The sequence below is a fragment of the Malus domestica genome, chromosome 14, assembly GCF_042453785.1.
Source record: "Malus domestica chromosome 14, GDT2T_hap1".
Lineage (NCBI taxonomy): Eukaryota > Viridiplantae > Streptophyta > Magnoliopsida > Rosales > Rosaceae > Malus > Malus domestica.
Window position 1 is genome coordinate 18,569,324 of NC_091674.1, and position 21,724 is coordinate 18,591,047.

Sequence of the window (21,724 nt, forward strand, 5' to 3'; positions counted from 1 at the left end):
AAACGCAATTAGAAGTAATCAAATCATATAGCAAACATAAACATGGTTTCGAATCCCCCTTAGCCAAGGGGGGGTTTAGTTCCTCATACACACAAAGCAAAGATAAATAAATTTAAACATTGAAATCCAAGGAAAGAGAACACCTAGACACTCCAACTTGGGCAACAGGTGCATCCACGAAGTTCCTTCTTCCTCCTTGCTGCGGCACAAAGGTTAGGGACAGGTTTTGGGGTTATGAATGGTGTAGAATGGATGGGGGATGTATGGTGGTGTTTAGGATGGATAGGTGGTGCGGCAAGGGGTGGTTTTTGGCAGGAATTATGGAGTATGGTGGTGGAAGGCTGCGGCAAAGAGCAAGGGCTGATTTCTGGCGTTAATTGATGTGTATGGGAGGTGGTGGTGCGGCCAGGGATGAAATATCAATATATATAGGCACCTAAAACCCTAGGGAAATCAGATATGGACTTCTAGAATCAAAATCCACAAGGAAAAAGGCTTAAATAATCAAAATCCTCAAGGGAAAAGGTTAAAAGATGCGGCAGGTTTGGATAAGGCAGGATAAGGCTTCTAGAAAGCCTTGCAAGGCAAGGAAATAGGTTCTAGAAAGGGTTATGCATGGCAAGGAAGGTTTCCTTGCTGAAATTGGTGTGACATCTTTCTAGAACAAGGATTAAGGTGTCCTAAAGTGTTTAGGACTCCTCTTTGTAACTGAAACCTTTGCACATTAGGAATAGGAAAGCTTGTCTTGATCAATCCTTCTTCTTTTTGGATTCCTTTTCCTTCTTTGACTTGGAAAACTTATTTGTTGCTGAAACTCAAGGCCAATTAGGTTTAACTTTCCTACCTCAAGTAGGAAACCTTGTTTGAGTAGGAATTTTCATTCTTCTAGGAATCCATCTTCAACTAGGAATCCTTCGTCGATTAGGAATCTTTCTTCATGTAAGCACTTTCCTACTTCAACTAGGAAACCTTGTTCAAGTAGGAATCATCATGTTCAAGTCTTCAAATTCGTCCAAACCTTTGGCTCCAAATATGTGACATTCATTCCAAGCTCCATTTTGCTCCAAAAGGCTCCAAAATGCATCTTTTTATATGCTTTGCCCTTAAAACCTGAAAACACATAAAACTAGCTTAAAAGACTACTTAAACTAAGAAAACATAACGAAAATGCATAAGAACTAGCTAACTACAGCGCATAAATATGCTCCTATCAGATGTTACGTGTGAAGATTGCAGATGAGCTTTATCTAAGGAAATCTGGCTCTCGAAGTTCGGAGAGCGGTGCCTTTTCGGTTTTCGAACAAGCAATCATGTCGGGGATTTGGCTCTCGAGATTTAAAGAACTGTGCCTCTTCGATTATTGAGAAAGCAATCATGTTGGAGGTCTGACTCTTGAGATTCATAGAGCTGTGTCTCTTCGATTTTTGAGAAAGTAATCATGTTGGGAGTTTGGCTCTCGAGATTCGGAGGGCGGTGCCTCTTCGATATTTGAGCACGTAATCCTGTTGGGAGTCTGACTCTCGAGATTCAGAGAGCGGTGCCTCTTCGATTTTTTGAGAAAGCAATCCTATTGGGAGTCTGACTCTTGAGATTCGGAGAACAATGTCTCTTCGATTTTTGAGAACGTAATCCTGTTGGGAGTCTGGCTCTCGAGATTCGGAGAACTTTGCCTCTTCGATTATTGAGAAAACAATCTTGTTGGAGGTCTGACTCTTGAGATTCGGAGAGCAGTGTCTCTTCGATTTTTAAGAAAGTAATCCTATTGGGAGTTTGGCTCTCGAGATTCGAAGGGCAGCGTCTCTTCGATTTTTGAGCATGTAATCCTGTTGGGAGTCTGACTCTCGAGATTCAAAGAGCGGTGCCTCTTCGATTTTTTGAGAAACCAATCCTGTTGGGAGTCCGACTCTTGAGATTTGGACAGCAGTGTCTCTTCGATTTTTGAGAACGTAATTCTGTTGGGAGTCTGGCTCTCGAGATTCGGAGGGTGGTGGCTCTTCGATTTTTGTGTTGGAGATATGCCCTGAAAGTCAATCTTTGGAAGAAACCTTTCAGGACAATGTCTATATGTATGGAAAACTCTAATACATCAAAAGGCAAAGTCACTAATTAGGACTATCTTAATAAACGATATACGTCCTAAAAAGTGAATCCATGGACAATGGATCGATGGAAGAAGTAATCTAATGATGTTAGACTGCAGAGATCTTCTTCATATAACCATGATGTCCAAAAAGGTTCTTAGTCATAGGATTGTCGGAGGGACACTGACAATACATAGACCAGTACATACTATGTCCCCTTCCAATGGGAAGGATGGAAAGTCTCATGCCATTTGTGTAGTGACACTAAGACAAGTATGTAGGTGCTCATTATGGGAATGAGTTCACTGAACACAATCAAATGAGAGTACTTGCATGGAGGTCTACTCACATGTCAAGCAACTCTACTGGTTGGAATAATGTAAGTAATCCTTTAACCTGAGACATCATAGTTGTCTTGGGGATACGTTGCTGATCATTTGATAATGAGACGTGACCACATCTCATCTTGGATGTGTTCTATGCATTGTTGGGGTCAGTGATTTATTCTCAGAGGCATGTGAATGATCAACAAGGGATCTCTAATCCTCGTTATGAGAGGATGAATACTCTAAGATATGATTCAGGAATCTTCGGCCGAAGTATCGAGCGTAATGATGGAAAGCGTTCCTATACGACTCAATAGAATCATATAACTTGATATAATCACATTAGGGGTTTGACATTAAATATCCATACCCTAGTAATGTGATTGTGAGTATTGTATTAGAGAAGGATCGAATTACATTGAAATTCCAACTGAATAGGTTCTCCGAACAAATTCTACATTAACTTGGGTAGCCACGATATATGGTTAGATGTCACTCATGGCTTGTGAGTTCTTCTAGATGATTAAATAAGTATTCATCAAAGAAGAAGGAGAATTAAAAGTAAGTTTTAATTCACTAAGTGATTGGATAAATAATAATCAATTGGATTGATACCAATCACCTCACTGCCTTGCTAATTAAAACCTAAAATGATTGTACACCGAAACACTCTTGTGGTGAGACAACTAAAGGATGATGGAATTAATTAATTGGATTAATTAAGTGTTATGATTAATTAGAAAGTCTAAAGAAATCATATAAACGATAAAAGATCGTTTAGGACTTAAAGAAAAGTTCTGGTTCATTCGGGCCCATTGGGCCCAAACGAATTGGGTCCTTTTATTCAAGCATAGAATGACTTGAGATGATGAAAGCCCAAAGTCCAAACCCACACTAAGAGGGCCGGCCAATACTAGTGAAAGGAGGGAGAGGGAGTCAAGTGGTTGACTCACTTCTTTGACATTTATAAAGAAAGTTTAGTGAAAAAGTTTTATTAGGGTTTTTTGTGTGTTCTTTTCAACTAGAGAAAACAAAAGTCTCTCTCTCTCTACACACTACATAGCCGGCCACCATAAGGGAGAAATAGCTAATCATCTTTTCTCCTTTTTGGTTATTCCAACATCCATCTCACTACACTAGTGGGTGTGGATCTTTAGAGGTCTTCTACTTTGGAGACTAGAGGAGAATCAAAGGAGCTCTAAATCTATCAAGGTGGAGGAAGCAAGGAGGGAGGCTAGACTCAAGGAGTTCCAAGAACAAAGAACTTGGAGGTGGTCCATCCTTGGTCTCAAGTCTAGATCAAGAGGTATAAAACTATACCTTCACTTTGTTCTTCAATATTTTCTTAGATGCATCATATATGAACCTATGCTTCTTGAAGGGGATTTGCATGACTATAGCTTTGATATTATGTGATTACATGCTTCCGTTGCAAATGTATATAAATTTTGAATTGTATATGCATGCTAGTCACTAGAAATCCCACATAAATCTCATTATTTCCCTTCAAGTGGTATCGAGAGCCAAAGGTTTATATTTGATGTGTCCTTTTGGATTTTATGCATATGGGTTTGAATTTTATGTTTGACATATTATTTCTTCATTCAAAATATGTTTATCTTTTGTTTTTCAAAGGTTGAAAAATGTGTTTCAAGAGTTGAAAAAGATATGTATGCAAAAAGTGTTTTGGATGCATGAATGAAGAGTGAGTTTTTGAACAAAATTTGGGGCTTATGTACCATAGGGGAGGGCACGGTTTTGGGGGGATTTTTGGGCTAGTGTTTGTGTTTTATTTTAAGTCACACACACACACTTTAAAGCTAGAAAGTAGAGGCCTTGTCCCTTTTGTTTTTTGGTTTGAAAAATCACCAAGAAAGTACAAATCTTGAAATTGTTTTCATGGTTTTGTTCTTGGTGTTCATGGTTTTGATCAATGCTCTAAAAATCGGTCTAGGCGGCCGCCTAGGCGCTGGGCGGTGGCTAGCCGCCGGGATTTAACCAAAATCGGAAGAAAAATCGGGAAAAGAATTAGGCCGTCGTTGGTCGGCCTAGGCAGGTATCTGGGCGGCCTAGGAGGGCGCTAGGCTGCCCGCGGGCGGCTGGGCGGTACCTGAAACTCTCCAGCTCTGTCGCAAATCACTGTCTTTGCACGGCAACATCGCCGACGTCCAAACACATGGATGACTAATTGAATATATCAAAGAGCCTTTTAGCAGATCGGAGAACCTGATCCAAAAATAAGAAATTGGAAGAAGAGATTTGACATTTATAAGGAGGAGGTCGTGTCGGTGTTGCTTCGTCTTCTTGCTTCGACTTCGTGAAGAGGTCGAAGTCTGAAGGCTTTCCCTTTCTTCCTGTTAAATGTTCATTGGTTTTCTAACTTTTCTTTACTTTAGTTTAAATCTATTTTCTAAATATTAATATAATATTCATACTTGGTTATTGTGGCAGTGGAATCGAGAGTGTGGTGTTAAATATGTTTATCCATTTTCAAGGGTTAACGTTTAAGTATTAGTTATTATCTTATGTTAATATGTATTTTACATCTTGTATTTTGCTTTTTTTTTAGTTATTGTCCATTTAAGTTATGTTATTTGGTATTTTAATTAATAAAGAGATGATGTATTAGTCAACTAAATATGGATACAATGAAATCGATGAAATACGTTGATGAGGCCACAATATAACAAGTTGAATGCACATCTTGAAGGTTGGGAGGATTACCTAAATCCACCTAGTGATATACAAGATATACAAAATATGGCACATCTTTAGAAAGTTGTTATATCATTTAACACGTGTATAGTGATGCCATATTGAACTTGTTATATCATTTAACACATTGTTTTGACATTTGGATACATGATATACAAGTTCAATGCAGTGTTAATATGCACTTATTTACAAGATATACAAGAAGTTTACTTAAATCGGCCCAGGCCGCCTAGACGCCCGCCTAGACCCCACCTAGCCGCCTAGGCGCTAGGCGCCAGCCCACCGCCCGACTAGCGCCTAGCGTTTTTTAGAACCTTGGTTTTGATTTTGGTGTAAAAGGTTTTGTTTTAGTGTTCATACTTTGTTGTTTGAATTTGGATGGTAAACTTGCCATCAATAGCTTTTCCTTGATTGACTCAATCCTAGACTTGACTAGGAGACCTTACACCCATCATACCTTTTTAAGCCAACTTGCACAAGTGATGACAAGGAAAAGCTAGGGTTTTTGCTTTATTTTGAAACTAAGGGAACAAGATAGGACCTCTCCCTCTCCCCATCACATAACCGGCCACCCTATTAATGGATCCTCTATGGGCTATTTTGTAATTTAAAAAGTTGATTATACTTTCTAGTATTTACGGTTTGACCCATAACTTTTTATAATTGCATTTTGGCCCCACCTCTTTATGAGATTAAAATATTATGATTTTAATTTTGTTTGTAGCTTAAACTCATCATATAATTATGCCCATATGTACTAAATCTAATTGATTATGTTGCATTCCAATTTAATTATTTAATGTGATTAAGTAGTTAGTAAAATGGTTGACTATGGACGTGTGCCTTAAAGGATAATTGAGCTATGAGAAAGGCCGCTAAATTCAAATGGTTTGAACCTTGGGAATGTGTTTTAATTGCTATTTTAATTGGACCTCAACATGTTAGACATTAATCTTTCTCTCCCTCTTAGTATATGTAATTTGTACAAATCGGTTTGTAATTCTTTTTACTTCTTTATCTCTTTCAATTAGTTGATTCCCTCTAGTACTAGACTAGAGTTTCTTTAACTATTGGTAAGGAAACATATTAAAAGGGGTTTTCATGAGATTAAAGATTTGTTGGGTCCAACGCCCTAATTAGCAATGAATGATTATCCTTCGTTTCTAATGGCTTAATGAAAAATGTTTTAATTGGATTGAAAGCGCGTAATTAAAACGATACATTCCTCCCTAGATCTTATTCAACAATGTTGGCTCGTTGTTGAATCAACCTAATACGTCCATAGTCATCCAAAGAGCCTAAGATAACTATAAAGTCCAAATTTGAAGGAATGCAAAAAACTTAGTAGTAGTAGTTACTTCCAATATTTGAAAAATTCAATTTTTGATATTGATTTGTTTTTCTCAAAACAAATAGTGGGAGTATCATACGCTACTAAACTAAAATGAACACAATTAGTAGTGATATATATCTCCAATATTTTGAAAAATTGTTTTGATATTGATTTGTTTTACGAAAACAAATAGTGGAGATATCATATACTACTAATTTCATTTACTTTGGACTAGTAGTTGTAATAGGACACAATTTATTATAATTTGATTAAATAAATAAAATGATGAGACCTTAAAATCCCTCAACCAACATCCAATATTAAGTTGAAAGCGGAGAGGTGCTTTTTAAACACTTCTTCGTGGCCTTCCACCATGGTAGGCTCCAATCGTTTATGACGCATACACCGCCTTCACCCTATCATGGGGGAGTTCAAAGTATGTGCTTATACTCAGGAGGAGTCTATTTCAAACATTTGATGTGGTGAAGGTAGGCAACGAGTATGGCCGACATCGTATCATCGTGAGGTCATACTTGGACCCCTATCCGAACCGGCATGGTGGGTCAAAACTTAACTAAGAGAAATGGTGCCAACATCATATCATTGTGAAGCATTGTTCCCTAGAGGCCAATTAGATGGGTAATCAAAAGAGGTTGTTGTGAATGGGTAGCCATACCCTCTCATTATTATTTTTGCTAGCCGACATCGTATCATCGTGAGGTGGGCTTGGTAATAGTGAGCCTCCCATAACCCGCTAGGAGCTTTCATTGAAATCTCCGGATTCCATCTTGAGGGATATGGAATTTGCCAAAATTAGTGGGTGGTGTCATTCAGTTTCAAGACCCGAATCGTTTGACTTAATCAACAATCAAACTAATTTATTTTATTGTTATGTATTTAGATATGGTTGGAAGCACACTTGCAAAGATACTCGACAAGCATTGCCTTGAGGGGCACAATTTCCCATCTTGGTATCGTAATGTCAAGATTCTCCTAACCTTGGAGAAAATTGTTTACGTACTAGACAAGGCTGCACCTCACATACCTCTTGGCCCTGAGGCCACTGAGGATGAACGTGCTAAGTATGACAAGCACGTTGAGGATGATACACAAGCTAAGTGCTATATGTTGGCTTCCATGAATGAGGAGCTGCAGAGACAGCATGAGGGTATGGATAGTGCATCATCCATCATACTCCATCTTACGAAGTTATATGGTGAAGGGACGCGCAATCGTCGCTTCAGCACTGTCAGTGAACTTGTGAAGACCAAAATGGTCAAGGGAGCCCCAGTGCATCAACATGTATTGAAAGATGATTGGACTCATTGAACAATTGGAGAACCTAAGGACTCCACTTGACGGGGAATTGGCCCAGGACTTCATCTTGGCTTCTCTTTCTGATTCATTCTCGCAGTTCGTCATGAACTACAACATGAACAAGATGGATAGCATTCTCTCTGAGTTACTAAACATGTTAGTAACCGTTGAGAAGACTATGAAGAAAGAGAATGTTGTAGGGACTGCTGCAGTAGCCTACAACAAGCCATCCACTTCCAAGGCTAAACCGAAAGGCAAAGGCAAAGGAAAGGAGAAGAAGTCACCCACTCCTAAGGCACAAGGAGGAGTGAAGAAAAAGAAGGCAAAGGAGCCCAAGGGGACTTGCCACCACTGTGGAAAGGACGGGCATTAGAAGAGGAATTGCAAGTTATACCTTGCATCTTTGAAGGATAAGCCACAAGGTATGGTTTTGTTCTTATCTTCAATTCTAATTGTTAGATCTTTTAATCTTTATATTTGATATGAAATGCTAATCACTTATGCAATTGTATGTAGGTGATGGAGCCAAGTAGAAGATGGATAAGCAAAGAAAAGGAATGGAATGAAGGGTTCGGCCATTATCTTTTTGCTAACTACTTCGGAAGTTTGTTAGGCTTCATATGACGGAAGACCCACTTTTGGTGCCTATATGAAGGTATATAATTAGTCTCTAATGTAGGAGCTAATTCTTTTGTATTAAAAAATTATGAATGTTTAACTTATCATATCAATGTAATGTGATGAATGCCTTCTACTAAATTTGTTCTTCAAAGTAGTATTATGAATTGAAAATTGTCTTGTTGTATTCTAGTTGAGATACAAGAATGTATCACTTATATAATGCGATATCCAAGCTTTGGATTTATCAATTAAGGATAGATCTTACATGTTGGCCATAGATGGATACAATGAATCTTTAGATTTGGTTCCAATTGCCTACATATGAGTTCTATATGAATTGAGAAAGTCTAGAGATTCCTTTCTTGAAGAAAAGGAAGATCACATTATAATGACATAAGTAATACATAAGAAAAACGTTTCTTTTATGGTTATCACTTACTTAACCACAATAACCAAGATCACTCTTGGTTCAATTAGTAGTTTCGAACAACTAATTGGACATTCTTAAATTGTTTTAAGAAATGTCAAATATGTTAGTGATCAAACCAATGATGAAGTATTTAAATCTATAAAAGGTTTAAAGACTTTAGTTACTTAATAACAAGACATGAGCTTAGTGGAGTTGGAACAATAAGCTTAAAAGATTCTAAGCTACTCCACAATGTCCTCTACCCATATACTTCATAATTATACACTATGAATGTATAATGCGATTTCTCATTAAGGTCATGAGAAACAGTGGGAGGTGAGAAAAAGGATATAAACTTGAATATGATTGGTTTATAAGTTGTCTAAAATTAATAGTGCATCACTATTATTAATGAGTTTGTAATTTTAATTGTTAAAAGGTCTCAAACTCTTCGAAGTGTTAAAATCGATGTTGTGTAACATTCTAAGAATAATCTATGAATGTTGGTTTCACCAACCTAGCATAAAATGGTTATATGTTGGGAGTTGTCCATCATTCTCTTTTACGAGAACAAGCTAAGTACAAAGCAAATGGACAAGTTGATGAAATAAAAGGGAATAGTTTCAAAATGAGTCACAACATATAGTTTAACAACAAGACAATCCGATTTCGACACCTCATGTAACTATAATGCTCTATGTAGTTTTAATAAGGAATTAAATCAACCACCTAGTCGGAATGGTTGAATTCCTATATCCTTAGTAGGAGCCATGCTTCCACTAATGATTTGTATAATTCTTATATGACTACTTTAAAAGGTTTTAGTATGAATAAAACTAGAAATATGATGTTTGACACCATATAGTTTAAATGAATGGACTTGATAAAGTCACACATATCAAATGGGATTACTTGAGAAGGAATTCTTTTGCATATGTTCGTTTAAATAACTTGTGTTAGCTAGAGTTGTTGATTGTCCAAAATTGTTGAGACATCATCAATAAGCTAATGGATCTTAAAGATTGTTAATAGATCCAAGACAAGTTAGTGGGAGCTATATGCATTCAAATCAAGAAAATATAAGTGTTATGTTTTCTTAAGGTTTCGATTGAATGCTTAGTTACAACAAGGTTAGTGGGAGTGATGTTATACTTTTGAGCAACATATTATGAATGAAGTCTATTTGATAGACGTAATAAATATTGATGTTACTCAAAATGACAAATTGTGACAAGGTCAATTTTGAAGTACAGACTTAAAATGGACTTATTGATACAGCAAGGTTGTCTCAAGAATGTTGTATAAGGAAATTGAATCTCAAACGTTGAAGATATGAGAAAGTATTTCTACATATTTTAGAAAAATTGCTTTCATGACCCTTATAAAGAATATGTCACAAAATCACAAAAGGGACACATGTATGGACCTGTGAGATGATATCCAAAAGTGAACAACCATAAGGGTTGTCACTTTAAGATATTACTATGGCCCAGGATCAGAACCATAGCAACTGATAGAATATTATTACCTTTGAGAAAGGAACATCAGAGTGAGACTCTAGAAGTGTGCATTCACTTGGGTTATAAACCAAAGTGACAATAACCCATTTTAACAAATGGGACTTCATGGTGGATGAAGTACTAATCATATGAAAGTATTGTTAGTATGGTACTACAATGGTCTCAAGGTTGGAGCAAAGTGTGTATAAAGTATACAAACGAAATATATGTCGATATATATTAAAGTTTTAGAAACTGCTTCAAAAGGTGTTTCGAATAGACGGGGTTCATTTTGAACCAATGATTGAATCCAAACCATAAGGTCATTAGTAGGATACTACGACGTAATGGGGCGATAGCACAAGCCATGGAATCAAGGTCTCATCAAAGTATTTGAACACAAAGAAGAGACAACATTAAATGTTTTGGAAACATTTAATAAGTAAATCCTTTTATGTTAAAAGGATTAATGCATAACCTAGTTAACCTACGAGCTCAAGTTCACTCGACTAACATTTATAAGATGCAAAACTGATTGACTTTAGTGCAAGTAGGAGATTGTTGGAGATATGCCCTGAAAGTCAATCTTTGGAAGAAACCTTTCAGGACAATGTCTATATGTATGGAAAACTCTAATACATCAAAAGGCAAAGTCACTCATTAAGACTATCTCAATAAATGATATACGTCTTAAAGAGTGAATCCATAGACAATGGATCGATTGAAGAAGTAATTTAATGATGTTAGACTGCAGAGACCTTCTTCACATAACCATGATGTCCAAAAAGGTTCTTGGTCATAGGATTGTCGGAGGGACACTGACAATACATAGACCAGTACATACTATGTCCCATTCCAATGGGAAGGATGGAAAGTCTCATGCCATTTGTGTAGTGACACTAAGACAAGTATGTAGGTGCTCATTATGGGAATGAGTTCACCGAACACAATCAAATAAGAGTACTTGCATGGAGGTCTACTCACATGTCAAGCAAGTAACTCTACTGGTTAGAATAATGTAAGTAATCCTTTGACCTAAGACATCATAGTTGTCTTGGGGATACGTTGCTGATCATTTGATAATGAGACATAACCATATCTCATCTTGGATGTGTTCTATGCATTTTTGGGGTCAGTGATTTATTCTTAGAGGCATGTGAATGATCAACAAGGGATCTCTAATCCTTGTTATGAGAGGATGAATACTCTAAGATATGATTTAGGAATCTTCGGTCGAAGTATCGAGTGTAATGATGGAAAGCGTTCCTATACGACTCAATAGAATCATATAACTTGATATAATCACATTAGGGGTTTGACATTAAATATCCATACCCTAGTAATGTGATTGTGAGTATTGTATTAGAGAAGGACCGAATTACATTGAAATTCCAACTGAATAGGTTCTTCGAACAAATTCTACATTAGCTTGGGTAGCCACGATATATGGTTAGATGTCACTCATGGCTTGTGAGTTCTTCTAGATGATTAAATAAGTATTCATCAAAGAAGAAGGAGAATTAAAAGTAAGTTTTAATTTACTAAGTGATTGGATAAATAATAATCAATTGGATTGATACCAATCACCTCATTGCCTTGCTAATTAGAACCTAAAATGATTGTACACCGAAACACTCTTGTGGTGAGACAACTAAAGGATGATGGAATTAATTAATTGAATTAATTAAGTGTTATGATTAATTAGAAAGTCTAAAGAAATCATATAAACAATAAAAGATCGTTTAGGACTTAAAGAAAAGTTCAGGTTCATTCGGGCCCATTGGGCCCAAACGAATTGCATCCTTTTATTCAAGCATAGAATGACTTGAGATGATGAAAGCCCAAAGTCCAAACCCACACTATGGAGGCCGGCCAATATTAGTGAAAGGAGAGAGAGGGAGTCAAGTGGTTGACTCACTTCTTTGACATTTATAAAGGAAGTTTATTGAAAAAGTTTTATTAGGGTTTTTTGTGTGTTCTTTTCGACTAGAGAAAACAAAAGTCTCTCTCTCTCTACACACTACATAGCCGGCCACCATAAGGGAGAAATAGCTAATCATATTTTCTCATTTTTGGTTATTCCAACATCCATCTCACTACACTAGTGGGTGTGGATCTTTAGAGGTCTTCTACTTTGGAGACTAGAGGAGAATCAAAGGAGCTCTAAATCTATCAAGGTGGAGGAAGCAAGGAGGGAGGCAAGACTCAAGGAGTTCCAAGAAGAAAGAGCTTGGAGGTGATCCATCATTGGTCTCAAGTCTAGATCATGAGGTATAAAACTATACCTTCACTTTGTTCTTTAATATTTTCTTAGATGCATCATATATGAACCTATGCTTCTTGAAGGGGATTTGCATGACTATAGCTTTGATATTATGTGATTACATGCTTCCGTTGCAAATGTATATAAATTTTGAATTGTATATGCATGCTAGTCATTAGAAATCCCACATAAATCTCATTATTTCCCTTCATTTTGAGGACGTAATCCTGTTGGGAGTCTGGCTCTTGAGATTCGGAGAGCAGTGCCTCTTCGATTTTTTAGCAAGCAATCTTGTTGGGAGTGTTTTCTTGAATGTGAGTAAAGGTTGGGCATTTTTACCAGTCTACCTTGAAACGAAGAACGGAAGTTGACACACATTGGGACTTTCTAGTTATCAAGCAGTGATGCTGTTCTTTTACCCTTGTGGGTAATAGTAGGGTAGCTAGACCTTCAAAATTTATGTGTCTAAACTTTGTCAGAGATCTTTGGCAAAGTTATCTGTGGTACCCGATGAGCTGATGTTGCATGTAGAAAGTGGTGCCTCTTCAGAATCCGAAAAGTGGTGCCTCTTCAATTTTTGAACCAACGGCCCTGTTGCCTTTTCTTTTATAAGGGCACCAATTATGTGCAAGAAGTACATTCAGATAGTTATTGATTGTAGGAATTTTCCCTTTACTTCAAAGATTTATTGCACCTCATTTCTCCTTCATCATTTCAGAGATTTATTGCCTTTGTCTTCTAGGGCTGTACCGCGTAATGAAGCTCCAAATGATCAACCTTCAGTGCCTCATCCTTCTGGGGTTTTGCCTAGTACTGAGGCTCCGAATAATCACCCTCTGGTGCCTCCTCTTTCTAGGGCTCTGCCGACTGCTGAGACTTCTCCTGAGCAACATTTGTGAAGTCTCCCTCTTGTTTGTTTATTTTGATTCATGTATATGTATATATTTGTAACTTATCGGAAATATCAATAAACAAGCTTTGCTTTATTTCAACGTATTGTGTTAAATACACCAAGGCCTTCTTCACTAAGTTCTTTGAATTTTTCCTTTTGTTGAAGCTTGTATGTTGAAGCTTTGTGAGTGAAGCATGTAGGTTGAGGTAGTGCTCCCTTAATTTCCCGAGTGAGGAAAACTTCTCGTTTGGAGACTTGAAAATCCAAGTCACTGAGTGGTCGTGAGACTTCCGAGTATTAAGGTACAGTAGCATATGGTAGGAGTCCCCAAGTCTCCGGTCGAGAGAGTTGACAAATGAGGCATTTCTTTTCTAAGTGGTAGCCCAAAACTCCTTCTTCATATATATTTGTTATGAAAGTTGTTAGGCCCAAAGAAGAGGAGGCTTAGGCAAATTTTTTTTTTTCGAATTTGTTTTTATTCGAATTTTTTTTCTTTTCTAATTTTCGAATTTTCGAATTTCTGAATTTTTTAATTTTTGAAAAAAAAAAAAAATATATATATATATATATATATATATATATTTTAAAGCTTTGTAGGTGAAGCTTTGATGTTGAAGCTTTGTAGGTGAAACTTTGAGGTTGAAGCTTTGTTGGGTACCATGAATTGATTTTGCTTCACACTATCTTGATCAAGATAGTGTGAAGCTTTTGAGAATTTGTAGTTGTCCTCCATTGATGAAGCTTTTGTTGGTGAAGCTTTGGAGTTGAAGCTTTTGTTGGTAAAGCTTTTCTGGGTGAAGCTTTTGTGGTGGATGAAGCTTTTGTTGGCACCATAAATTGGTTTTACTTCACGCTGTCTTAATCAAGAGTGTGTCAAGCTTTTGAGAATTGTGGTTACCCTCAATTGATGAAGCTCTTGTTGGCACCATAAATTGGTTTTGCTTCACACTGTCTTGATCAAGAGTGTGGGAAGCTTTTGAGAATTGTGGTTGAACTCCTTTGATGAAGCTCTTGTTGGCACCATAAATTGGTTTTGCTTCACACTGTCTTGATCAAGAGTGTGTGAAGCTTTTGAGAATTGTGGTTGCCCTCCATTGATGAAGTTCTTGTTGGCACCATAAATTGGTTTTGTTTCACACTGTCTTGATCAAGAGTGTGTGAAGCTTTCTACGAGTTGTAGTGTTTGCATTGTTACAGATGGGAAATGTCTGAAGCAGATGCAAAAAGGCTGAATAGCTTAATCTTTGTATGCCATGCACTGAAGTTGTTGTTGGTTTGCAATAAGACTTTGTTGGTGACTATAACTCTTGTTGGGCATAAGTGTTCCCTTAGTTGAGTTGTCAAGCTTAAGGGTTTTTGATTATTTGTGAATGCTAGGAGTTCACCTGTACAAGTTGTACCACTCGTCTTTTGGTAGGTTGAATGAATGGTGAGTTGCTTTCATCACTTGGTTGGTGGTACGAAGGTGAGTTCCTTTATCACCTTTCATCACATTTCATCACCTGGTTGGTGGCACGAGGATGAGTTCTTTCTTCACCTGGTTGGTGGCATGAATGGTAAGTTGCCAAATGATATTAAAGTATGGGTTGTACATTTCATCACCTGGTTGGTGGCATGAAGATGAGTTCCTTCTTCACATTTCATCACCTAGTTGGTGAGAATAAGGGCAAGGTGTCGAGGCACATTGTAACAAGTGTCGAAGACATAAAGTATGTTGAACCCTTTCGAAGCACGGTTGGCTTATGCATGGATGTGTTGGAATGTATGATGTTTATGTATGAATGTGTTGGAATGTATGATGTTCATGTATGAATGTGTTGGAATGTATAATGTTTATGTTGATTGATATGAGTGATGCTTATGAATGTTTTGCTATGCATGAAGGGATCCATGCTTTTGATATGTGAACCATGTTGGTTGTAACACTTAGTATCACATATTTTGCGTCAAAGTACGCATGTTGAAGCTCTGAGTTGGAGTATAAGGGTAGGTCAGCGTAGACCAAGTGTTCCAGTGCTAGGAACGCAAAAGACTCAAAATAAGTTGTCTGAATTCCCTCTTCTTTAAATATTTACCGAATGGCTTGTGTGACAAAACATTTGTAATGTGTATGCCTTCTTATAATAGCATTTCCTTCAGTACCTAATCCTCCACTTTGAAAGAGTGAGGCTTGGCCCGATAGTCATAATAGTTGACAGTACGTTCACCCCTAGTTGTCTTAATACGAACTTTTATCCCTCTTGTTGTAATGGGCTTGCTGAGACTAAAAATCCTTCCTCTTACCAAGAGACAGATACATTTGGTGACTTAGCGAGTAGCTAAATGAGGCAAGAGATGATGCAATGGGTTTCTGAATGGCCAATATATCCTCACTAAGTAGAACTTGACTTCTACTTCCCATTTGTTGATAGAGGTTAACCATATGGGGGTTCCCTTGGAATGTCCTTGCGTCGGCAAAGGCGTGGTTGTTAACCTATGCCAACACCTCAGAGTAAGTCTTCCAAGTGTTGGCATTGATCATGTTTTTTAAGAAACAATCACGTAGGCCTACCGTGAAGGCCTTGAGGACGGTCTTGTCATCTGTCTCAGCGCAGCGAGAATACTCATGGCTGAAGCGACTGGCATACTCTCATAGTGACTCGTCCAGCTTCTAGCGAATAGTGTACAAGTCATCTGCAGAATGCAAGTGATCGGTCTAGAAGATGTGTTAAGAGAGAAATAGTTTCCTCAATTCCTCAAATGAGTCTACTGTCTCAGGCGGAAGATGGTAATACCAGTTTAGAGCTTCACCAGAGAGGGTGAAGGGGAAAAGAAGACATCGCTCTTCTTCGGTGTGCATCCGATATGCCATGGTGGACTCAAAGAGGTTAAGGTGTTCAATTAGGTTCTCCCTTCCATTATAGAGTTGTAAACCAAGCTTTTGTTTTGTCTTCACTTGAAGGGGGTGTCGATGATCCTTCTTGTGAGAGGGCCAGGCTTGGGTTGGTTCCAGTCAGGTATCTCGGCCTGACGTTCGGCCTTCAACTTGTTTACTTCCTCAAAGAGCTGTAGGACAAGGGGGTCCTGAGTGGAGTCATGTACCACTTTAATTTTCTTTCGTAAGTCTCATTCGTCTCTTAGAGGTAGGAAAGTTTGGGCAAGGGCGTGTGGTTTTTTCTTGGACTCGCCGTACAGACTTCTAGGCGAGTTTGTCGGAATACCTCAGAGTCCACTGTACCTTCATGTTCCTCTGGGACCTGTCATTCCTTCCCTAGATTGGCAGCTGGCCTGGGTCGTGTGAGGAGACCGAGTCTTTAAAAAACGCTTGGGTCATTGATCTTCGAGAATATGTGGAGGGGATTCTCTTGACGTTGCTTTAGGAAGTCTCGGCAGTCACGATAAACGGCTTTCGATCCTTCCAACCCTTATACAAGGAGGTGTATTCCTCCACTTTTTTTACTTCAGGTCGAAGCATCTGGGTTGAGAGAAGTCTCATGTTGATCAATGTTTTGATGATTAGCTCGCTCCTCATCAAGGATACCCATGTCGAAGGGAGGTGACCCTCTATGTTGGGGGGCACCCAGATGATGGTTGATGTCCACAGGGGCAACGAGCCCGTGTGTTTGAGTACGCCTAGTTTCGTGGAGCGTCTCAAAGAGCTTCTAATACTGCTCCTAGATGACCTTATTCTTCATTGCTATCTTGTTGTTCTGAGCTTCTAGCTCATCGACTTTAGCTAGAAGAGCAACCCTATTTCCTTCTTTCTTTCGTTGCTTCGCACTAGGTGCAAGAGGGGTGTCATTTTGTGTGTTGTAGCTTTCTTCACTCCCTATGTTGGAGAGGGATGCCTGGTCAAAAGAGAATGTATGAATGGTGGAAACCAGCTTGGCAAAGCTGAAGAGAGTGGGAATAAGTGTTGTTCCCACAGACGACGCCAAATGTTGATGCACAAAATCAGTGAGGACTTTGGTATAACATAAAATGTTAAGTTTGTGACCTTCGCTAGATTGCTCCGGTCACTAATGTGGATAAGTATGTCAATGGATAGAGACAGGGAAGCAAACACAAGATGTATGTGGTTCACCCAGATTGGCTACGTCCACAGAGTAGAGGAGTTCTAATTAATTATGAAGGGTTTACACAAGTACATAGGTTCAAGCTCTCCTTTAGTGAGTACTAGTGAATGATTTAGTATAAATGATATTCGGAAATATTGTGAGAGAATGATCTCTATTTATAGAAGAGACTTTCTAGTTTCATTCTGATATTGACACGTGTCGTGTTGTGATTAGCTTCTGATGTTGACACATGTCGTGTTGTGATTGGCTTCTGATGTCGACACGTGTCGCGCTGTGATTAGCCTCCTGGTTGGAGGGAAACTCTTTTGGGTCCTTGACGGTATAACGTTGATCGGTGCTCAGTAGTTTCGAGATTGGTCAAGTATGGTACAAACAACCTTAAACAGAAGAATTGAAGCCCCACAAAGTTTCTTCCATAAGACGCCTCACGAAAATCAAGTAAAGGCACAATGGGGTAGAATAACACACACCCACAATTACACATCTCTCTTTCTCTCTATCTATGCCGCACCCCTCTCTTTCTATGGCCTCCATAATTGTTCAGTACATTATGCCTACAACACGTAATCAGGACGCTCTTAATGCTACGCTAAAAAGAATTTATTCTTCAATCAGGGAAGTATTACGTTTTAATCATTCTTTTTATGATTAATTAATTTTATTAAATTTATCTACATGCTATTGATTCAATTTAATTTTTATGTGTTGAACGTGATACAATGCATTGGAGATGCCATTCCGGTTTTTTGAGAAGAATCTTCTACAAATTCAAAGGCTTTTGTTGTTTTCTGCCAATTAGGTACGCTTAAAATAAAGTAAGATATTTGAAATAACCATGAAGCATGAAAACATTCCCCATGATGCATGAACCATGAAAACATTCCACATGATGCATGAACCCCCCTATGTTTATATTTTCCTTCCGATATCTATATTGTATATGTTCATATATTTGTCAATATATATATATTCGTTTCATGCATTGCACAATTAAATTGCTATGTGGAATTTGTGAGTCAAAGAATCGAAAGAAATTGGAAGCAATTTGGGTTTTTAAAACCTATGATTTTTCGAAAAAGAAAAGAAAAGAAAAAAAAAAGGGATTGTTCTGCGGCTGAGCCGCGATTTCAAGCCACACCGTACCAACGCCAAGCCTGAAGCTTGGGTATGTGACATGGCAACCTTTGCACTTTATGCTGAAATTGGACTAGGCTTGTGCTTGCGTCCCTGGTGCATAGGTTCCAGCCCTCAGACGGTTCTAGAAGCTAGCAACCCTTGATGGGCTTCTCGCGATCTGGTTTATCCTATGAAGCCAGCTTCGCTGGGTTTCTGTATTTGGGCCACTAAATCATGCAACCTTCTGACCCGCTTTGATTGTAGCAGGCTGGGCTCCCACTTTTCTTCTCAGCCTGTGACTGCAGCAAGCCTTGAAGCTTATTTTTGCAAATGATTGGGCTTCTTGCAGTAGCCTTGAAGCTTGTTTTCAGCCCATATTTTTTTGGTGCCCCACTCATGGCACCCAAGCCCAATGTTATTGGGTTATGGCTTTTTGAATCCAATGCCATTATTTAGCATTCTAAATAATTTTAACCCATATGTTAATATTATTTTTGCTTGTATGATCGACTCCAAATGGTCCCGATCTATTGAATTAATTAAAAGTGACTTGCAGTCCATTAATCTGATAATGAATCCAAAATTATTGACCTGAAGATCACTTTTGGACATTAACGATTCAATAATTTATTTCTTTTCTTTGAACCATTGCCTTACTTTCGTAGTCCTGAAGCACTCACACTTGAGTTCCCAAAGAACCTCAAATCCACTACACTTAGTTGTATATTTCATTCTGTGTTCTTGTAGGAACCTCTCTTTTATGAACTAAACATTCATAAACTAAATTGAACCTGTAGTTTCAAATTTAGTGCCTTTGAAACCTGAAGTTTTCATAAAAAAATACACCAATGAAAACCCAACGTTTTTCATGAACACCATGTCTTAGAACTCCAATGTTCTAACTTTGATGCTTGTGGATGATTCATTCCCATAGCACCAATGACAACCTTGTTCCCTCTAAATTTAGTAGATTGTCGAACCGTCACAAGTTCGATTTTCCTGATTTGGACGTTTTCTATAAGAAACCCCTTTATGCAGGGTACAAGACGTGAATCTCCACTTGACTATCAAGAAGCTGAGAAACCATTGAAGCCAACAATGGCAAGGAAGAGCTAAATAAGCCTCCGCTATGATCTTCCCTCCAAGACTTATGCTCAAAGCATTACCAACGGAAGTACCTCCTGAACGAGGATTCCATGGCTTTTTGGCTCGCTCATACGGACTATCTAATCATGACAAACATTGCCTGAAGCACACCATGATTACGTCCATGAATGAGTACAATTATGAAGTTTATAAATCCGATCGAATTTTGACTGGAGAATACTTTTCTCGTCATTCCTTGTTTCTAACTTGCCCTTGAAGCAGTAGTGTAGATAGCAGAAGTTTACCAAATTCTCAAATCTGATTACTACCACAAACGTGACAGAAAGGTATAAACCCAATTCGGCTGGAGTCCACCGAATGGTGATGCACTACTTTGGCAAGGATACACCGAATGACATATTCTCTCACAATCCAATTTTGAGTTTGTTTATACAACATATGGTAGAATCAGGGCTTGCCAAGGTGTGGCATCATGCCTGAAGCATGATCCTTGGTACATAAAACCTAAAACTTCAAGAATAAGGGATAGTATTCCCAAACCTCAACCCTGCAGAATCTACTTCCATCTTGATGGAATAGATCATTGGTTATGCACCTGTTCATGCCTCTACCAATGTCGTTGAGGAGTACCATTCTAGTAGTCAATATGTGAGATTATTTTTGCTCCACCGAACACTGTGGAAGAGCAGAATTTTGACATAGATATCTTGATGGTCGAATCCCTTTAGTAAATCATTTACTTTGTGAACATTTTTCCATGTTCTTGGATTCAAGTTTGGTGTATGTTTTACCTATGGATAATCTTATTGATATTGTCCTCGAATATGAGTTAATTGAATCATGTTTCTTAATACATGTAACCGATTCAATTAAACAAGTGATTAGGTAGGAATGTGGGAAAGTTAGTTGTCTGGATGAATGCGTACTACGCACACTAACTTGACACCTAACTCACATCTCTAACAACAACTTCAGGTCTATCCAACCTGATTAAGAGTATTGGTACACTCCTCGTTGTATGAATGGTACTGAATCACCATTTAAGGGACCTTAAATTCTCCCCGACGTTGAGTTTTTAAAGATATTCGAGACGACAACGATCATAAATGAAACCACTGAAGAAAATAGAGTGAAATATCTTTGCATCACCTCCAAAAATGAGCCTAAAGCTTTGGTTTGGGGCCAATGGGTTGTCTCTCAACTGGGAACACACTACATGTGGCCGGCTTAGAGCTAGGTGATTGAGCAATTTACTTGTTTTGGCAGGACCATTTGGGACATTTAAGTCGAACAATGATACTATGACGCATCTTTTTACCTGAAGTAAGGATCTTGTGCCTACAAGCACACTTTACTAAAACCCGCTCATTTTGAGAAATTTTATTTCTCAATCATCCCTAGCAAAGATACAAAACGACTTCTTTTTCATAACGGATTGAAGGGAATATATGTAGACTAATCCAACCAAAATGCAGACCATATAAAATACTTATAGTTTTGGTTGATGAATCGACAAACTGGTCACATGTTTGTCCACAAACATTACTGCTAAACCTCATGGCCGATTAAGGGTTCACCACCCTACTTATCCCTTAAGTTCCGGGAGATTGGATAATGCCGGAGAGTTTATATCAACGGTTTTCGATAAAGTATTGCATGTATTTTGGGTTTATAATTGAACATCGAATTCCCATGTTTACCCCAAATAGCCTCACCTAGCGATCATAAAGCGTAATTTAAATGATCGCCCGACTTTTGGTAAACGTACCAAGATTTTGGTTTCTACCTAAGGCTATGCAATCCTTGTACGCAATTATGTTGGTCCGCCTTGAGGCCCATTGCCACCCAACCTATATGATGTTACAATTGGTTACTGGGTACGAACCTGACGATTTTCGTATTTACGCATTTGGGTGTGCATTCCATGTGTTAAGTGGCACCGCCGCAACGTACCACCATGGGTCCTCAACGAAGTATGTGTATCTTT

General features: G+C 38.2%; 1 protein-coding gene across 1 annotated transcript; it reads left to right on the top strand.

The window, feature by feature from the left end:
• The first annotated feature begins 7,592 nt into the window (after positions 1 to 7,592).
• LOC139191206 (uncharacterized) lies at positions 7,593 to 8,145 on the top strand. The gene is made up of 2 exons (XM_070811778.1): positions 7,593 to 7,757; positions 7,870 to 8,145. The coding sequence occupies exons 1-2, from the start codon at positions 7,593 to 7,595 to the stop codon at positions 8,143 to 8,145; spliced, it is 441 nt and encodes a 146-aa protein (XP_070667879.1).
• Positions 8,146 to 21,724: the final 13,579 nt, after the last annotated feature.

What these genes read in the sequence shown, in the direction of transcription:
- LOC139191206 (XM_070811778.1), top strand. Translation starts at nt 7,593, where the DNA reads ATGAATGAGGAGCTGCAGAGACAGCATGAGGGTATGGATAGTGCATCA. An exon ending in GAGCCCCAGTGCATCAACAT is followed by an intron (nt 7,758 to 7,869) that starts GTATTGAAAGAT and finishes TCATTCTCGCAG; the next exon opens with TTCGTCATGAACTACAACAT.